This window comes from Pristiophorus japonicus, chromosome 10 (assembly GCF_044704955.1).
Source record: "Pristiophorus japonicus isolate sPriJap1 chromosome 10, sPriJap1.hap1, whole genome shotgun sequence".
In the NCBI taxonomy this organism is placed as follows: Eukaryota; Metazoa; Chordata; class Chondrichthyes; family Pristiophoridae; genus Pristiophorus; species Pristiophorus japonicus.
The window spans coordinates 219,174,173-219,188,226 of record NC_091986.1 but is presented as its reverse complement, the minus strand read 5'-3'; the positions used below and the strand labels follow the sequence as shown (position 1 = coordinate 219,188,226).

Genomic DNA, 14,054 nt, shown 5'->3' with positions numbered 1-14,054 from the left:
TTACAAATCTGCAGAAGAAAAGATTGACCAGGAAGCTATTAGATTGTTGTAAGAAAAAAGCAACTTCCCACTCCAAAGATTTGAGCACAAAAATCTAGGCTGGCATTCCAGGTAGGAGCCGTCTTTCGGATGTGACGTTAAACCGAGGCTCCATCTGCTCGCTCAGGTGGACGTAAAAGATCCCATGACCACTATTTCGAAGAAGAGCAGGGGGAGTTATCCGATATTTATCCCTCAACCAACATGACTAAAAACAGATTATCTGGGTCATTATCACGTTGCTGTGTGTGGGAGCTTGCTGTGCGCAAATCGGCTGCCTCGTTTCCGACATTACAACAGTGACGACTTCTTCTTGGGCAGTCTCTTGTATCGAGGATGACTTGCTTCCACACCAAAAAGGGATGAGTTCACAGGTGTTTCAATGAAGGACCTGACATTCCAGATCCCGAACTATATCCTGAAGGGTGGAAGATGCCTGTGTGTGGATTTTTTTTAACGTGGGGTGGCCGTTGCACACGGGGCTTGACAGAGCTAGGCCTTGGTCCAGTGGCAAGGGTTAACCAGGACGACTGGAGACCAGCTCTGCTGCACCAGTGAGTGACGGTGAAATGCTTGGAAGAACTGCGACATACGGAATGGATTCCTTATAAGAGATAGGAGCAGGAGTCGGCCATTTGGCCCCTCAAGCCTGTTACCATAGGAACAGGAGGAGGCCATTCAGCCCCTTGAGCCTGCTCTGCCATTCAATAAGATCTTGGCGGATCTTATCGAGGAGCCCACAGTGCAGCCTGAAGGATCAAACCTTCCTCGCAATCAGTGGACAACCATCGACCGCCTCCGAACTGGTCGTGATCGATGCTGCCTCCTTCTCCATCGGTGGAAGATTAAAGGAGTCCCACCATGTGACGGTGGAGCTCCTAATCAGACCCTGGAGCACATCATCGAGCACTGCCCTCAGAGGGAATTCGCAGGATCACAAGATATCCACGCTGTTACACCGGGAGCTTTGGCCTGGATATCCGACACGGATATTGACGTTTGATTAGCTGCTACCGTACCTTGTGGGAACAGGAGCCGACATTGTGTCTTCCGCAGGAGGAGGTCTGGAGCAGTGGGGGAGTTACCGAGGCGCAAGAAATCGTTGCCTGGTTCCAGCACATCACGGCAACTTCTCTCATACTTGGGAGAGAAGCCCAGTTTGTTACCGACAGGGTGCTGGGGTGCTGGGGCGAGCTTAGCTCGGAGTCCTTACCACACGGCCTGCTTGCAGGGAAACGCAAACACACAGCGAGAGACCGGAACAATGGAGGCTTTCCCTTTTACGATGTCCGACATCCAGTTCTGGACAGAAGCAGGAGTAGGCCATTCGGCCCTTCGAGCCTGCACCACCATTCAATAAGATCATGGCTGATCATTCCCTCAGTACCCCTTTCCTGCTTTCTCTCCATACCCCTTGATCCCTTTAGCCGTAAGGGCCACATCTAACTCCCTCTTGAATATATCCAATGAACTGGCATCAACAACTCTCTGCGGCAGGGAATTCCACAGGTTTAACAACTCTCTGAGTGAAGATGTTTCTCCTCATCTCAGTCCTAAATGGCCTACCCCTTATCCTAAGACTGTGTCCCCTGGTTCTGGACTTCCCCAACATCGGGAACATTCTTCCTGCATCTAACCTGTCCAGTCCCGTCAGAATCTTATATGTTTCTATGAGATCCCCTCTCATCCATCTAAACTTCAGTGAATACAGGCCCAGTTGATCCAGTCTCTTCTCATATGTCAGTTCTGCCATCCCAGGAATCAGTCTGGTGAACCTTCGCTGCACTCCCTCAATAGCAAGAATGTCCTTCCTCAGATTAGGAGACCAAAACTGTACACAATATTCCAGGTGAGGCCTCACCTAAGGCCCTGTACAACTGCAGTAACACCTCCCTGCTCCTATACTCAAATCCCCTAGCTATGAAAGCCAACATACCATTTGCCTTCTTCACCGCCTGCTGTACCTGCATGCCAACTTTCAGTGACTGATGTACCATGATACCCAGGTCTCGTTGCACCTCCCATTTTCCTAATCTGCCGCCATTCAGAGAATATTCTGCCTTCGTGTTTTTGCCATCAAAATGGATAACCTCACATTTATTCACATTATACTGCATCTACCATGCATTTGCCCACTCACCTAACCTGTCCAAGTCACCCTGTAGCCTCTTAGCATCCTCCTCACAGCTCACACTGCCACCCAGCTTAGTGTCATCTGCAAACTTGGAGATATTACACTCTATTCTTTCATCTAAATCATTGATGAGCAGAAATTTTCTCCAATTGAATATTGGGAAGACTGACACCGTTGTTTTTGGTCCCCGTCACAAACTCCGTTCCCTACCCACTGACTCCATCCCGCTCCCCAACTCCTGTCTGAGGTGGAACCAGACTGTTCGCAAGCCTGGTGTCATATTTGACCCCGAGATGATCTTCCGACCACATATCTGCAGCATAACTAAAACCGCCTATTTCCACGTCTGTAACATCGCCCGTCTCCGTCCCTGCCTCAGCTCATCTGCTGCTGAAACCCTCATCCGTGCCTTTGTTACCACTAGACTTGACTATTCCAACGCACTCCTGGCTGGCCTCCCACTTTCTACCCTACGTAAACTAGAGGTGATCCAAAACTCGGCTGCCCCGTGTCCTAACACGCACCGAGTCCCGCTCACCCATCGCCCCCTTGTGCTCGCTGACATACATAGGCTTCCGGTCAAGCAACGCCTCGATTTCCTTATTTACAAATCCCTCCATGGCCCTCGCCCCTCCCTTTCTCTGTAATCACCTCCAGCCCCACAACCCCCTGAGATCTCTGCGCTCCTCTAATTCTGCCCTCCTGAGCATCTCTGATTATAATCGCTCCACCATCGGTGGCCGTGCCTTCAGCTGCCTGGGCCCCAAGCTCTGGAACTCCCTCCTGAAACCTCTCTGCCTCGCTACCTCTCTCTCCTCTTTTAAGACGCTCCTTAAAACCTCCCTCTTTGACCAAGATTTTGGTCACCTGCCCTAATTTCTACTTATGTGACTAGATGTCAAACTTTTGTCTTCTAAAACTCCCCTGAAGCGCCTTGGGATGTTTTAATATGATGGGCGCTATATAAATACACGTTTTTTTTCCTGTGGAACGAAGGGAATTATAGGATCACTAAATAGAGATGTTTACAATTAGGAAATGTCACAGACACCCCATCGAGTGCCCAGACTGTGTATAAAGTGTAGTATAATGTGGGAAACACGGCAACCAATTTGCGCACAGCAAGCTCCCACAAACAGCACTGTGAGAATAACCCGATAATCTGTTTTAGTGATGTTGATTGAGGGATAAATATTGGCCCCAGGACACCGGGGATAACTCCCCTGCTCCTCTTCCAAATAGTGGCTCTGGGATCATTTATGTGCACCTGAAGGCAGACGGGGCCTCGGTTTAACGTCTCATCCGAAAGATGGCATCTCCGACAGTGCGGCGCTCCCTCAGCACTGCCCCTCCGACAGTGCGGTGCTCCCTCAGCACTGCCCCTCCGACAGTGCGGCGCTCCCTCAGCACTGCCCCTCCGACAGTGCGGCACTCCCTCAGCACTGCCCCTCCGACAGTGCGGCACTCCCTCAGCACTGCCCCTCCGACAGTGCGGCGCTCCCTCAGTGTTGCAGTACGAGTGAATCGTTCTCTTTTACCCGGCCTGTATACAGTCATCATCATAGGCAGTCCCTCGAACGAGGATGACTTGGTTCCACACCAAAAGGGATGCGTTCACTGATATTTCAATGAAGGACCCAATATTCGAGTCCTGAACTCCAGGGGTGGAAGATGCCTGTGGGTGGATTTTTTTTAACGTGGGGTGACCGTTGCACACCAGCCACCACACGGGGCTTGACAGAGCTAGGTCTTGGTCCAGTGACAAGGGTTAACCAGGACGACTGGAGACCAGCTCTGCTGCACGGGACCCAGTGCGCGCACATATCACAGTGTGGGCTGGGCCCGTGCTGCCCCCGGGCCCTCGCCTCTCCTGGGCCCCGTACCCTCATTCGCCGCACCTCCGCCATGATCTCTCGCCGCACCTCCGCCACGATCTCTCACCGCTGATCTCTCACAGCTCCTTCACACCAAACATTCGCCGCACCTCCGCCCCGATCTCTCGCCACACCTCCGCCACGATCTCTCACCGCTGATCTCTCACAGCTCCTTCACACCAAACATTCGCCGCACCTCCGCCACGATCTCTCGCCGCTCCTCCGCCACGATCTCTCGCCGCTCCTCCGCCCCGTTCTCTCACCGCTGATCTCTCACAGCTCCTTCACACCGAACATTCGCCGCACCTCAGCCCCGATCTCTCGCCGCTCCTCCGCCTCAATGATCTTACATGTGACCATGTAAGGATGTAAGTGTCCACTTTTTCCCAACTACAGTACTCGTGAGTCCCTTGTGACTTGGACTGATGTGGATAGTGCAGGTGTGTCACCTTTTTGAAGAACTCTCCCGGAGCGCCTCTCTGTACTGTAGCCCATGGTAAGCCCACGAGGTTCTTGCCCTGGCTCTGCACTGTGGATCTGAGACCAGATTTGTTCTTCCACAGCTTTTCTGCTGAAAATTACCACCTGCCTCCCACTTTCTCAAATGTTAGCTTTCAGTTGGCTCACCACCACCTTCTCAAGGGGCAATTAGGGATGGGCAATAAATGCCGGCCTTGCCAACGATGCCCACATCCTGTGAATGAATGCAAACAAACCAGGAGGAGGCCAGTTAGCCCATCCAGCCTGTTCTGCCCTTCAATTAGATCATGGCTGGCTGACAAAACCATCAGTCAACAGTCTGTATACAGCACATGTACAGGAGCTGACACTGGGACACGCACTGTGTGTGCAGGAGACACTGGGACATGCACACAGTGTGTACAGGAGACACTGGGGCACACAGTGTGTGCAGGAGACACTGGGACACGCACTGTGTGTACAGGAGACACTGGGACACGCACACAGTGTGTACAGGAGACACTAGGACACACGCACTGTGTGTGCAGAAGACACTAGGACACACACAGTGTGTGCAGGAGACACTGGGACACGCACTGTGTGTGCAGGAGACACTGGGGCACACAGTGAGTGCAGGAGACACTGGGGCACACAGTGTGTGCAGGAGACACTGGGGCACACACAGTGTGTGCAGGAGACACTGGGGCACACAGTGTGTGCAGGAGACACTGGGACACGCACAGTGTGTGCAGGAAACACTGGGACACGCACAGTGTGTGCAGGAGACACTGGGACACGCACAGTGTGTGCAGGAGACACTGGGACACGCACGGTGTTGAAGTATGAGGTTGAGTTAAGGAAGTGAGACTCGTGAGGGAAGGGCACAGGATGTTGACAAATAGGTGCCTGCCCAGCCTCTGCCACTGATTGACGTTAGCTTTTAGAACTTCAACTGGTTTAATAAAAATAGCTTGCGGTTCCCCGAGTTCCGCTTGTTTCTATAGTTAGACCAGAGACACCAGCCCATCACATTTTATTTCTTCTCTCAAAATACGAGTCCTGGTGCCAGAGGAAACCACCGATATTGAGATAAATACCGTTGCCATTCTGAGCAGATTTCAACATTTACAGCGCAGAAACAGACCATTCAGCCCAACTGGTCCATACAGGAATTTATGCTCCACTTGAGCTTCCTCCCACCCATGCTTCATCTCACTGCTGACATAGGAACAGGAGGAGGCCATTCAGCTCCTCGAGCCTGTTACCATAGGAACAGGGGGAGGCCATTCAGCCTTCGAGCCAGTTACCATAGGAACAGGGGGAGGCCATTCAGCCTTCGAGCCAGTTACCATCGGAACAGGAGGAGGCCCATTCAGCCTTCGAGCCTGTTACCATCGGAACAGGAGGAGGCCCATTCAGCCTTCGAGCCTGTTACCATCGGAACAGGGGGAGGCCCATTCAGCCTTCGAGCCAGTTACCATCGGAACAGGAGGAGGCCCATTCAGCCTTCGAGCCTGTTACCATCGGAACAGGAGGAGGCCCATTCAGCCTTCGAGCCAGTTACCATCGGAACAGGGGGAGGCCCATTCAGCCTTCGAGCCAGTTACCATCGGAACAGGGGGAGGCCCATTCAGCCTTCGAGCCAGTTACCATCGGAACAGGGGGAGGCCCATTCAGCCTTCGAGCCTGTTACCATCGGAACAGGGGGAGGCCCATTCAGCCCCTCGAGCCTGTCCCGCCATTCAATGAGACTACGGCTGATCTGCGACCGAACTCCGTATATCCACCTTTGGCCCATATCCCTGAATACCTTTGGTGAACCGAAATCTATCAATCTCAGATTTAAACATAGAAACATAGAAAATAGGTGCAGGAGTAGGCCATCCGGCCCTTCGAGCCTGCACCACCATTCAATAAGATCATGGCTGATCATTCCTTCAGTACCCCTTTCCTGCTTTCTCTCCATACCCCTTGATCCCTTTAGCCGCGTAAGGGCCACATCTAACTCCCTCTCGAATATATCCAATGAACTGGCATCAACAACTCTCTGCGGCAGGGAATTCCACAGGTTAACCACTCTCTGAGTGAAGAAGTTTCTCCTCATCTCAGTCCTAAATGGCTTACCCCTTATCCTAAGACTGTGTCCCCTAGGTTCTGGACTTCCCCAACATCGGGAACATTCTTCCTGCATCTAACCTGTCCCGTCCCATCAGAATTTTATATGTTTCTATGAGATCCCCTCTCATCCTTCTAAACTCCAGTGAATACAGGCCCAGTCGATCCAGTCTCTCCTCATATGTCAGTCCTGCCATCCCAGGAATCAGTCTGGTGAACCTTCGCTGCACTCCCTCAATAGCAAGAATGTCCTTTCTCAGATTAGGAGACCAAAACTGAACACAATATTCCAGGTGGGGCCTCACCAAGGCCCTGTACAACTGCAGTAGGACTTCCCTGTTCCTATACTCAAATCCCCTAGCTATGAATGCCAACATACCATTTGTCTTCTTCACCGCCTGCTGTACCTGCATGCCAACTTTCAATGACTGATGAATCATGATACTCAGGTCTCACTGCACCTCCCCTTTTCCTAATCTGCTGCCATTCACATAATATTCTGCCTTCGTGGTTTTGCCCCCAAAGTGGATAACCTCACATTTATCTACATTATACTGCATCTGCCATGCATTTGCCCATTCGCCTAACCTGTCCAAATCACCCTGCAGCCTCTTAGCATCCTCCTCACAGCTCACACCTCCACCCAGTTTAGTGTCATCTGCAAACTTGGCGATATTACACTCAATTCCATCATCCAATTCATTAATATATATTGTAAATAGCTGGGGTCCCAGCACTGAACCCTGTGGCACTCCACTAGTCACTGCCTGCCATTCTGAAAAGGACCCGTTAATCCCGACTCTCTGCTTCCTGTCTGCCAACCAGTTCTCTATCCACGTCAATACATTACCCCCAATACCATGTGCTTTGATTTTTCACAACAATCTCTTGTGTGGGACCTTGTCAAACGCCTTTTGAAAGTCCAAATACACCACATCCACTGGTTCTCCCTTGTCCACTCTACTAGTTACATCCTCAGAAAATTCCAGAAGATTTGTCAAGCATGATTTCCCTTTCACAAATCCAAGTTGACTTGGACCAATTCTGTCACTGCTTTCCAAATGTGCTGCTATTTCATCCTTAATGATTGATTCCAACATTTTCCCCACTACTGATGTCAGGCTAACCGGTCTATAATTACCCGTTTTCTCTCTCCCTCCCTTTTTAAAAAGTGGTGTTACATTAGCGACCCTCCAATCCATAGGAACTGATCCAGAGTCGATAGACTGTTGGAAAATGATCACCAATGCATCCACTATTTCTAGGGCCACTTCCTTAGTCTACGTCCCAGAGTACTTATCAGGCCCTCCGGATTTATCCACCTTCAATCCCGTCAATTTCCCTAACAATTTCCCGCCTAATAAGGCTATCCTTCAGTTCCTCCTTCTCACTCGACCTTCGGACCCCTAGTACATCAGGAAGGTTATTTGTGTCTTCCTTTGTGAAGACAGAACCAAAGTACTTGTTCAATTGGTCTGCCATTTCTTTGTTCCCCATTATAAATTCACCCGAATCCGACTGCAAGGGACCAACGTTTGTCTTCACTAATCTTTTTCTCTTGACATATCTATAGAAGCTTTTGCAGTCATTTTTTATGTTTCCGGCAAGCTTCCTCTCATACTCTATTTTCCCCCTCTTAATTAAACCCTTTGTCCTCCTCTGCTGTATTCTAAATTTCTCCCAGTCTTCCAGCTGCTACTTTTTCTGGCTAATTTGTATGCCTCTTCCTTGGATTTAACACTATCCTTAATTTCCCTTGTTAGCAACGGTTGAGCCACCTTCCCCGTTTTATTTTTACCCCAGACAGGGATGTACAATTGTTGAAGTTCGTCCATATGATCTTTAAAGGTTTGCCATTGCCTATCCACCGTCAACCCTTTAAGTATCATTTGCCAGTCTAATCTCACCAATTTGTGCCTCATACCATCGAAGTTACCTTTCCTTAAGTTCAGGACCCTAATTTCTGAATTAACTTTGTCACTCTCCATCTTAATAAAGAATTCTACCATATTATGGTCACTCTTCCCCAAGGGGCCTCGCACAACAAGATTGCTAATTAGTCTCTTCTCATTACACATCACCCAGTCTAGGATGGCCAGCTCTCTGGTTGTTTCCTTGACATATTGGTCTAGAAATCCATTGCTAATACACTCCAGGAAATCCTCCTCCACCGCATTGCTACCAGTTAGGTTAGCCCAATTAATATGTACGGTAGATTAAAGTCGCCCATGATTACTGCGATACCTTTATTGCACACATCCCTTATTTCTTATTTGATGCTATCCCCAACCTCACTACTACTATTTGGTGGCCTGTACACAACTCCCACGAGCGTTTTCTGCCCTTTGGTATTCCGTAGCTGCACCCATACCGATTCCACATCATCCAAGCTAATGTCCTTCCTTACTATTGCCTTAATTTCCTCTTTAACCAGCAACACCACCCCGCCTCCTTTTCCTCTCTGCCTATCCTTCCTAAATGTTGAATACCCCTGGATGTTGAGTTCCCAGCCTTGGTCACCCTGGAGCCATGTCTCCGTGATGCCATACCTGTTAACTGCTATCTGCACAGTTAATTCGTCCACCTTATTCCGAATACTCCTCGCATTGAAGCACAGAGCCTTTAGGCTTGACTTTTTCACACACTTTGGCCCTTTAGAATTCTGCTGCAAAGTGGCTCTTTTTGTTTTTTGCCTTGGGTTTCTCCACTTTTACTATTCTCCTTTCTATCTTTTGCTTCTGTCTCTATCTTATTCCCCTCTGTTTCCCTGCATAGGTTCCCATCCCCCTGCCATGTTAGTTTAACTCTTCCCCAACAACACTAGCAAATACTAGGACATTGGTTCCGGTCCTGCCCAGGTGCAGACTGTCCGGTTTGTACTGGTCCCACCTCCCCCAGAACCGGTTCCAATGCCCCAGGAATTTGAATCCCTCCCTGCTGCACCACTGCTCAAGCCACGTATTCATCTGCGCTATCCTGCGATTCCTACTCTGACTAGCACGTGGTACTGGTAGCAATCCTGAGATTACTACTTTTGAGGTCCTACTTTTTAATTTAACTCCTAGCTCCCTAAATTCGTATCGTAGGACCTCATCCCTTTTTTACCTATGTCGTTGGTACCAATGTGCACCACGACAACTGGCTGTTCTCCCTCCCTTTTCAGAATGTCCTGCACCCACTCCGAGACATCCTTGACCCTTGCACCAGGGAGGCGCAACATACCATCCTGGAGTCTCGGTTGCGGCCACAGAAACGCCTATCTATTCCCCTCACAATTGAATCCCCTATCACTATCGCTCTCCCACTCTTTTTCCTGCCCTCCTGTGCAGCAGAGCCAGCCATGGTGCCATGAACTTGGCTGCTGCTGCCCTCCCCTGATGAGTCATCTCCCCCAACAGTACTCAAAACGGTGTATCTGTTTTGCAGGGGGATGACCGCAGGGGACCCCTGCACTACCTTCCTTGCACTGCTCTTCCTGCTGGTCTTCCATTCCCCATCTGGCTGTGGACCCTTCAACTGCGGTAAGACCAACTCAATAAACGTGCTATTCACGTCATTCTCAGCATCGTGGATGCTCCAAAGCATCCTCAGCACTGCCCCTCCGACAGTGCGGCGCTCCCTCAGTACTGCCCCTCCGACAGTGCGGCTCCCTCAGTACTGCCCCTCCGACAGTGCAGCGCTCCCTCAGCACTGCCCCTCCGACAGTGCGGCTCCCTCAGTACTGCCCCTCCGACAGTGCAGCGCTCCCTCAGCACTGCCCCTCCGACAGTGCGGCGCTCCCTCAGCACTGCCCCTCCGACAGTGCGGCGCTCCCTCAGCACTGCCCCTCCAACAGTTCGGCGCTCCCTCAGTGCTGCCCCTCCGACAGTGCGGCGCTCCCTCAGTACTGCCCCTCCGACAGTGCAGCACTCCCTCAGTACTGCCCCTCCGACAGTGCGGCGCTCCCTCAGTACTGCACTGGAGTGTTAGCGTGGATTTTGTGCTCAATTCCTGGAGTGAGACTTTAGCCCACAACCTGCTGACTGTAAGTTAAGAGTGCTGCCCACTGAGGCACAGCTGACACCTCCAAGGAAAGATGGGGAAATTCTCCTTCACCATGGTGTACGAATGCGGTGATTTAGTTTTCCGTGGGTTCGCGAGTGTCTTTTTAAAATATTCATCATTGCATTTTTTACCTCTATGGTTGACTATTCCAAAGTACTTCTGGTTCCTACATTCTACCCTATATAAGCTTGGCTGCCTCGTGTCCTAACTCTCACCCAGTCCCGCTCACCCATCGCCCCCTGTGCTCGCTGACCTACATTGGCTCCTGGTTAAGCAACGCCTCGATTTTAACATTCTCATCCTTGTTTACAAATCCCTCCATGCCCCTTGCCCCTCCCTATCTCTGTAATCTCCTCCAGCCCTGCACCCTCCTGAGATCTCTGCGCTCCTCCAATTCTGGCCTCTTGAGCACCCCCCTGATTTCCTTCGTTCCACCATTGGTGGCCGTGCCTTCAGCTACCTGGGCCCCAAGCTCTGGAACTCCCTCCCTAAACCTCTCAGTGTGTCTCTCCTCCTTTAAGACCCGTCATTGTTCATAGGTTTATATGTAACCTTGAGGACTGCTGACCGAGGGCTGTGCGCGGTCACGATGGGACGAAATGGCCTGCTGCTGCGTTGTAAATTTCTATGTTTTTATAAAACCTACCTCTTTGACCAAGCTTTTTGTCATCTGCCCTAATTTCTCCTTATGTGGCTCAGTGTTAAAGTTTGGTTTCGAATGCTCCTGTGAATCGCCTTGGGGTGTTTTACTGCGCTGGAGGTGCTATATGAACGCAAGTTATAGTTGTGTTCTGCAAGTTGCCGTTTATTACCCATCCCCATTAGCCATGGGTCTTTTGATACCACTAAATGGTTTTCTAGTCCATTTCAGAGGGCAGTTAAGAGTCATCCACGTTGGGTGTGGGACGGGAGTCACACATTGGCCCAGACCGGGTAAGGACGGCACGTTTCCTGCCCTGACGGGGCATCAGTGACCCAATTGGGTTTTGATGACAATCCGAAAAATTCACGGTCACTTTTATTGCAGGGAAGCACCTTGGGACATTTCACTCCGTTAAAGGTGGTATATAAATACAAGTTATTTGTGTGTGTGTGTGTGTGTGTGTGTGTGTGTGTGTGTGTGTGTTGCTGTCCCAACCATACAACTCTCTCTCTCTACAAAACCGTTTTCGATGGAAGGAAGGTCGGTAACCAGAGGACACAGATTTAAGATTCAAAGGGGAGTTAGATATGACCTTTACGGCTAAAGGGATCAACGGGTATGGAGAGAAAGCAGAAAAGGGGTACTGAGGTGAATGATCAGCCATGATCTTATTGAATGGTGGTGCAGGCTCAAAGGGCCGAATGGCCTACACCTGCACCTATTTTCTATGTTTCTATGTAAGATAATCGGCAAAAGACCCAGAGGGGGAGATGAGGAGACATATTTTTACGCAGCGAGTTGTTGTGATCGGGAACGCGCTGCCTGAAAGGGCGGTGGGAGCAGATTCAATAGTAACTTTCAAACCGGGGAATTGGATAAATACTTTGAAGGGGGAAGATCAGTGGGGCTGTGGGGAAAGAGCGGAGAGTGGGACTGATTGGATTGCTCTGTCACAGAGCCGGCACAGAAACGATGGGCCGAATGGTCTCCTCCTGCACTGTGCGATTGTACGCTGATTCTAAATGTATTTATTTCTTCCCCCGCAGAACCTCCGGTGCCGATTGTTGGCGGAGAGCCCCCGGGCCGCGACCATGGACTGAGCCCTGGGTTGGGAAACCATGTTGTGTGACGAGGGAGAGATGAGCATCTGGGACTTGCTGGGCGTCATTCACTTGGAGCAGTACACCGAGCACTTCACGGACAACCGGTACTGCCATGTGTCCGACTGCTGGGGCATCCGCAACGAAGACCTCTCCCGCATCGGCATCTTCCTGCCTGGCCATCGCAAACGCATCCTCTCCGCGCTGCACAAGGCCCGCCAAGGTCTGACCCCTGACCTTCCGACCCCCGACTGTCCACGCCCTCCGACCCCTGACACCCCACGCCAGAAGCCTCCGACTTCTGACCCCCCGCGCCCTCCGATCCATGACCCCGCGCGCCAGCGGCCTTTGACCCCTGACGCCCCGCACCAGCGGCCTCCGACCCTTGACCCCACGCGCCAGCGGCCTTTGACCCCTGACACCCCGCACCAGCGGCCTCCGACCCCTGACCTCCCGCGCCAGCGGCCTTTGACCCCCGAAGCCCCACCGGAAAAGCCGGTCCCCAAGAAGCGGAACGTCTTCCCCCGCAATCTGGGATCCCTCCCTGCCCTCCGGCCCCCACCGGCAGACAAGCCCCTGCCACCCGTGCCCCCCCGGCAGAGCCCGGGCCGCCCCCCCGAGAGGCTGGTCCCCTCCCCCCGCCCCCGCTGCCCATCCAAGTCCTCCGCGAAGCCCCCCAGCCCCCTCCGGACCCGGGACCCACTGCCGTCCGCCCACGGCGAGGGGCTGAAGAGTTGGACAAGCGAACTGCCCCGGCGGGATCTCCCTGTGCTTCCTCCGCGACACGAGGCTCCCGCAGCGACCAAACCACCGCCGCTTCCGACCCGGCCCTTGGTCAGAGTCGTGCCCTCCGCCCCGGACCCCAGGTAAGGCTCCAGAGCAACGCATGTTCATTATTCTGTGAGGCTGTCGTCATTTTATTCATTGGCTGCAATGTATTTGCTTCATGGGTTCTTCACGTAACAATCCATAGCAACACATTGCTATTAAGAACTAGTTGGTTTATTAGCAAAAGGTTTAACAATCGCACGACACATTACCGGTTCATCCACCAGGCTCTCAACCACCTGCCCCATCGTGGATCCCACGAACCCAACTGGCCGGGGTTTTATTGAGTCTTGTAAACATCACATGACTGGCTAAGCCACTCCTAACTCAACAGCTCTACAGACCTGTGAGCATCCTCACCTGGCTTATAATCTCTCTCCCCTTCTCCTTCTCCCTCTCTCCTTCTACCTCTCCCTCCCTACCCTTCTCTCTCTCCTTCTACCCCCCTCTCTCTCCTTCTACCCCCCTCTCTCACTCACCCCTTCTACCTCTCTCTCTCTCCTTCTTCTCCTTCTTCTCCTTCTTCTCCTTCTCCTCCTTCTCCTTCTCCTTCTCCTTCTCCTTCTCCTTCTCCTTCTCCTTCTTCTCCTTCTCCTTCTCCTTCTCCTTCTTCTTCTCTCGCTCTCTCTCTCCAAGTGTAGGGGAGATTGAGTAGACTAGGCCTATATTCTCTAGAGTTTAGAAGAATGAGAGGTGATCTCATTGAAACATACACAATTCTTACAGGGCTTGACAGGGTAGATTCAGGGGGGATGTTTCCCCCAGGCTGGGGAGTCTAGAACCAGGGGTCACAGTCTCAGGATAAGGGGTCAGCCATT

At 51.6% G+C, this 14,054-nt stretch overlaps 1 protein-coding gene across 1 annotated transcript in view; it reads left to right on the top strand.

Annotated features, from left to right (window-relative positions):
* Positions 1 to 14,054, top strand: part of LOC139274675 (arf-GAP with Rho-GAP domain, ANK repeat and PH domain-containing protein 1) — a 253,972-nt gene that overhangs the window by 74,993 nt on the left and 164,925 nt on the right. Inside the window, exon 2 of the mRNA XM_070891353.1 lies at positions 12,355 to 13,274. Within this exon, the coding sequence (XP_070747454.1) occupies positions 12,427 to 13,274 (848 nt within the window). The 5' untranslated portion in view covers positions 12,355 to 12,426. The remainder of the gene's footprint in view (positions 1 to 12,354; positions 13,275 to 14,054) is intronic.